Source organism: Lipotes vexillifer, unplaced genomic scaffold, assembly GCF_000442215.2.
Source record: "Lipotes vexillifer unplaced genomic scaffold, Lipotes_vexillifer_v1.1 scaffold98, whole genome shotgun sequence".
Taxonomy (NCBI): Eukaryota; Metazoa; Chordata; class Mammalia; order Artiodactyla; family Lipotidae; genus Lipotes; species Lipotes vexillifer.
This window is the reverse complement of record NW_006799611.1, coordinates 1,628,343-1,634,735: the sequence shown is the minus strand read 5'-3', so window position 1 is coordinate 1,634,735 and position 6,393 is coordinate 1,628,343. Positions and strand designations below refer to the sequence as shown.

The window sequence follows — 6,393 nt, the reverse complement described above, 5'->3', positions numbered from 1 at the left end:
AAAAAAAAAAAAAAAAAAAAAAAATACTGTTAATAGAATGAAAAGACAAGTCACAAACTGTGAGAAAATATTTGTAATTCACATATCTGATGAAAGAAATGTACCCAGAATACATAAAGACCTCTCAAAACTAAAATAAGAAAACAGACAACCCAATAAAAAATATGCAAAAGATTTGGACATTTCACCAAAGAAGATACACAGATGGCAAATAAACACATGAAAAAATGCTTAACACTATTAGTCATTAGGAAAATGCAAATTAAAATCATAAGACACCACTACCTCCGAGAATGGCTAAAATTTTTTAAACTGACAATACCAAGGACTAACAAGGATGCTGGTGAAAAATGTAAAATGGTATAGCCACTCTGGAAAACAATTGGACAGTTTCTTATAGAGTTAAACACACACTTATCATACAACCCATTAATCCCAGTCCTAGGTATTTACATATCCAAGTGATATTTTCACACAAAACCTGTGACTGCTTCCAGAAGCGTTACAGAAGCATTTGCAATTGCCCAGAAAGTGAATAACTCAAATGCCCTTTAGCTGGGGAATGGAGAAACTGTAGTACATTCGTACAACAGAAGAGTAGCTGGCAATGAGAAGGGACAAACTACAGATATATGTAACATGGATGACTGTCAAGTGCATTATGCTAATTTAAAGAAGGCACATTCAAAAAGCTACATACTGTATGATTCCATTGACAATAACATTCTGGAAAACGCAAATATATAGGAACAGAAGACAGTTCAGTGGTTGCCAGGGCCTGAGGGTGGGAGGGCAGGATGACCATAAAGGGGCTACACAAGGGAATTTGGGGGATGATGACCTGTTCTGTATTTTGATTATGGTAGTGACTATATGACTGTATGTAATGGCTGAAATTTGAAGAACTGTTCACTAAAAAGGGTAAATTTTACTTATGCAAATTATACCTTAATTTAGAAATGAAAAAATGCAACATGTATTTAATATATTTCAAAATATAACACTTAAATTATCTGTATGCTAACCAAAGCTTCTTTAAAAAAAAAAAGTGTAAGAATGAATGAAAACTGCTTCAATCTAGGTGTCCTCTCAACTTCTGAAACATCCTATGACCCAGGGCTCCATCTGAAAAAGGTATGTAATATATTTAATACACAAATTGAAACTACATTATTTTCCAAAAGAATGTGATTCTTATAAACTAACATGAGGAGAAATTGCTAACAGCGAGGAAGCAAGAAAAACAGTACGTTTTGTAATCCTTGCATCTTTGAAACACACTGACAAAACTTCAGGGAACGAGTAAATTTTGGATTACAACATGTATTTACATAATTGAAACATCATCCATTAACATAAACTAGATAAAACAATGCCTCGAAAAAAATGAAATTCTCGAGATTGAGACTGACATATACACACTAATATGTATAAAACGGATAACTAGGGCTTCCCTGGTGGTGCAGTGGTTGGGAGTCCGCCTGCTGATGCAGGGGACACGGGTTCGTGCCCCGGTCCGGGAAGATCCCACATGCCGCAGAGTGGCTGGGCCCGTGAGCCATGGCCACTGGGCCTGCGCGTCCGGAGCCTGTGCTCCGCAACGGGAGAGGCCACGGCAGTGAGAGGCCTGCGTACCGCAAAAAAAAAAAAAAAAAAAGAAAAACAGGGGTAACTAATAAGAACCTGCATAAAAAAATAAATGAAATTCTAAAATTAAAAAAAATGAAAATTGATGACTAATAAGAACCTGCTGTATAAAAAAATAAATAAAATAAAATTCAAAAATTATTTTAAAAAAATGAAATTCTCAAGGTTGAGACTGACATATATACACTAATATGTATAAAATGGATAACTAGGGCTTCCCTGGTTGCGCAGTGGTTGAGAGTCTGCCTGCCAATGCAGGGGACACGGGTTCGTGCCCCGGTCCGGGAAGATCCCACATGCCGTGGAGCAGCTGGGCCCGTGGGCCATGGCTGCTGAGCCTGCGCGTCCGGAACCTGTGCTCCGCAATGGGAGAGGCCACAACAGTGAGAGGCCCACATACTGCAAAAAAGAAAATAAAAAATAAATGAAATTCTCCTTTCTCTTACAATCTCTTTGCAAAGTCGACAGCAGAAAAAAAAAGAAAGAAAAAAAAACCTACATTTTATAGAAAGAAAATAAAGAAAAAATAAGTGAAGAAATGAGTAGAACTGGAAACAGGAGTTGGGTCAGGTTAAAAATCATCCATATATTCTTCAGGTCTATTCTTCCATTTTCCAGCTCATTTGCACCTCGTTCAAGAAGTTTACCGAAGACTCCACTTTCTCCCCCAAAACCCTGGCCCCCCAGGAAAGAAGTATTCTATCTCTTCTTGAAATCCTCTAACATTTGTACTGAACCTCTTTGTTGATCTTTTCATAATGATAATATTGACTGAATTTACTGTGTCAAGAACTGTATCAGACGCTATACCTGCATTACCTCATTTAATACTCATAGAACCAGATAAGGTAGGTGCTATTATTACCCATTTTATAGATGAAGAAATTGAAGCACAAAAGGGTTCCATTATTTACCAAAGTCACACAGCTAATAGTGGTAGATCAGAATTTTATCCCAGCTAGTCCAAATCCAGAGCCCATTCTCTGAATCGCTATACATAAAGATTAAGTCATTCATCCAACATTTACAAAGACTAAGCACTAACTCTCACACTAAAGACAGACTTAACAGAAAAACAAATATCTTATCTTAATGCATATATGTGGAATCTAGGAAAATGGTACAGATGAACCTGTTTGCAAGGCAGAAATAGACACAGATGTAGAGAACAAACATGGACACCAAGGGGGGAAAGGCGGGGGTGGGATGAATTGGGAGATTGAGATTGACATATATATACTAATATGTATAAAACAGATAACTAATGAGAACCTGCTGTATACCACAGGGAACTCTACTCAATGCTCTGTGGTGACCTAAATGGGAAGGAAATCCAAAAAAGAGGGGATATATATGCAGATAGCTGATTCACTTCGCTGTACAGCAGAAACTAACACATTGTTAAGCAACTATACCCCAATTTAAAAAAGAAGAAAAAGAAAAAAAAGGAGTATACATATTCAAAAAAAAAAAAAAAAAAACCAGACAGACCTAAGAATAAGATGAGGTCCTACTCTCCCATGAAAGAGCTTCTGGTCTAGTTGGAGACCAACACAAAGAAGTGCAATACACTGGTTATACCTTAAGTATGTCAGGGGAGTGACAGGGAGGGCATCTCAGGATTGTCTGTGTCTGTCACAACAGTGTGACACTGTCCCACATTTTAGTGTCCCTGTATTCCCCCTTAATTCCTACCAGGCTCTGAACAAACTTGTTGAATGAACAACTAACACCCATCTCCTCTACTTTTGTTGTGTCTGTACCTACTGCCACTCTAAAACTCAACTTAGAAAGATGTGACAAGAAGCCAAAAACTACATTTACCTTCCTCTCAATCATATCCTTAAGAACATTGATTCATTCCATGAATATTTATTGGCTACCAACTATGACCAGCCACTGTTTTTGGTATGGGATACAGGGATGAACATATCAGATAAAGACCATTCTCTCCTGGAAGCAACATTCAAGTGGATGAAACAATCAAACAAGTACCAAAAAACAAAAAACAAACAGACAAAAAACCCACCAACCAAAAAAACAAAAAATGAAACACTATCACTTCAGATCATTTTAAGTGCTATGAAGAAAATAAAATTAGGGAATATGATAAACAGTGACTGTGAGGTGTTAATTTAGACCGGGAAGACCAGGCTGTGAAGATGACATTTAAACTGGTGCGTGTTGGTTAAAAAACATCTTTGTTTTACTCCTATTTTTAGAGGAAAAAGGCAAAGCTAGAAGCCCCATCCGAAATTAGGAGTCAGAATTAACAGAATTCTTTGTGTCACTGACAAAGAACTGCAAAACTATTTTTTCTAAAATTTATACCTAACTCAATTGTTATAGAAGTAGAATGCTGTTCACACATTCACCAACTTTATGTAAAATTGGTTTGGTTTTATTTTTGTAAACAGTGGCTTTGCTTTATTTCAGAAAATAAATTTTGACCATATTGCACATTAATTCTTCTTTTTTGATACTTGCTTCTAAAAGTTGGGGCGAGCTACCTGCATGAACAAGGGTCACGGCAAAAGGATGCAAAAACGTGGTTTCTGTAACACCTGTTTTCGGGATTTTGTTTTAAAAAGCACCTTATTCAAATATAACATTTAAAAGAATGTAACATAACAATCCACATTTCACAACCCTTTAAAAAGCATACTGGAAGGAAATGGTATATCTAGAACAATGAAGAAAGCTATTTTTTACTAATGCTGCAAGGAAATGGACACCAGGTTTTTTAAATATTAATTAACACTGATTTTGGCAAGTCATTTAACTGCTCTGAGCCTCCATTTCTTTCCCAAGGGTAAAATGAGGGTGTTGACATTAAAGGATCCCTATGGGTCCTTCCAGCCCTAAACGCTTCGATTGGCCTTTAAAAATAGAAGGTATGTGATTCAGAACCTTTACCGCATGGGGAAGGCAGGTGATAATTATCGTGGACACTTTTTTAAAAACTTGCTCATTTTGGGGGTTCAGTTTTTACAACAATTTTCTTCTGGTGTAATAGGTCAGATAAGGTTGTACAATTGGGAATATTTTCTATATACCAACGAAAGGAATAAGGAAGAAGAAACAATTATGATGCCTCAAAAGGACCATTATAGTCAAAAACACTTGACAACCAGAGAGAGAGAGAGCAGAGGAATTGCTCTAATATGACAGAATCATTGGAAAGGAAACTAATTTCCACCATTTTTATTCTATTTCCTTTCTTATCCTCTCCCACAAAGTCCACTTTTAATTCTCTCAATTCCAAAAGAGGTAGCGAAAGTTACAGCAATCCTCTCACATTTTCTGTTAAAGAAACAGCCGAAATATTGAAGAGGCACTATTTGCCCACACAGATCATCAAGCTTATTTGGCACTGGGGACGCCGTTTTCCAAATATCACCACCGTCAGAGCTCACTCCGCTGCAGCCCACACGCTCCACCATCCATTTTTAAAAATCCATTTACGCTGAGCCTTTCATCCAAACCCACGAACAACCATTTCCTCCCTGCAACAGTGGCTGGAACTGCCCGAAACCAAGCATCGGCTGAGTCCTGCGAACAGGGAGACTGCAGACTGCGGTGCTGGGCAGAGCCACTCCTCCCGCGCACACTAAAGCCTTCCTCGTCTCCCGGGTGATTTAAGACAGTTCAGGACCCTGATAAGACCCCGCCCTTGAAGCAAAGACCCAGGATCGGGAGGAGGAGAGAGGCGGCCTCAGCCCAGCAGAGCCAAGCCTTTGGAAAACGGGCTTCTCTCCAGCTGCCAGGAGTGGCCCAGGCTGGGCGAGTGGCGCGTCTGAGCCAGGGCGCGCGGAGCCGCTCCCAGGTGGGTCTCTGCAGCCGGGGACCGCGGCTCCGGCTCCCGGGAGGGAGGAGGAAGGGGGAGGAGGACGCAGGCCGGGATCTCGCTCGTCACGACTCCCGAAGGAGGGTGGGAAAGAGGGAGGGACTGGAGAACGGGAAAAGGAGTGGAATCAAGGAGCTTAGGGAATAAAGGCGAGGAAAAGGAGAGAGGAAATGAGGGGAAGGTACTGGGAGTGAAGAACGGGGGTGCAGGGGAGGGTAATGGGCTGCAGGGGGTAAAGGCGAGGTGAAGGGGAGGGATGGGGTGCCAGGGGTGAAGGGGGAGGGATGGAGCGATGGAGGTGGAGGGAGATGGAGGTAAAGAGGGAAGAGAGGGATGGGGCGAAGAGGGGAGGGGTGGGATGAAGGGTAAGGGATGGAGCAAAGGTAGGCGGGGGCGGAAGGGGAAGGAATGCGGGAAGAGAAGAGCTGGGGTAGAAGGGAAGAGGACGCGGGCCGCAGGAGGCCGGGAGGGACTTCCCTCCGAGGAGGGCGGCGCCGGAATAACGGGACCCTCCCAGCCAGCAGCCCCGGGCCAAGCGGGGCGAGTGGCCAGCGCGGAGGCCGGGTCGCTGCGGGCAGGTACGGCGCCCGGCTTTTCCCGGGCAGCCGTAGCCACCTCCTGCGGGGAGGACCCCGACTCCACTTACTTTCTCCGACCACCGCTTTGAGGCCAATGGGGGCCATCGCGCTGCGCGAGTCTCTGGGATCCGAGCCTCCTCACGCGACGCCTGCGGACACCGCCGCCTCCCCGGGTCGGCGCGCTCTGCTAGCTGCAGCCCGCCGCCCTGCAGCCGCGCTCGGGATCGACTGACGCGCGGACTCGGCGCGAGGGCGCGGCGCGAGCCAGAGCGAGGCTGCCGACCCGCCGGCGCGCGCGGGGGGGGCGGGGCCGTACGGGGG

At 43.1% G+C, this 6,393-nt stretch overlaps 1 protein-coding gene across 2 annotated transcripts in view; it reads right to left on the bottom strand.

Annotated features, from left to right (window-relative positions):
• Nucleotides 1-6,296, bottom strand: part of STXBP1 (syntaxin binding protein 1) — a 71,946-nt gene extending 65,650 nt beyond the window's left edge. The window contains exon 1 of one of the 2 annotated variants that reach the window (XM_007471730.1): nt 6,141-6,296. In XM_007471730.1, the coding sequence (XP_007471792.1) occupies nt 6,141-6,177 (37 nt within the window). In that variant the 5' untranslated portion in view covers nt 6,178-6,296. The remainder of the gene's footprint in view (nt 1-6,140) is intronic. The other variant, XM_007471731.1, reaches the window with a different exon arrangement.
• Nucleotides 6,297-6,393: the final 97 nt, after the last annotated feature.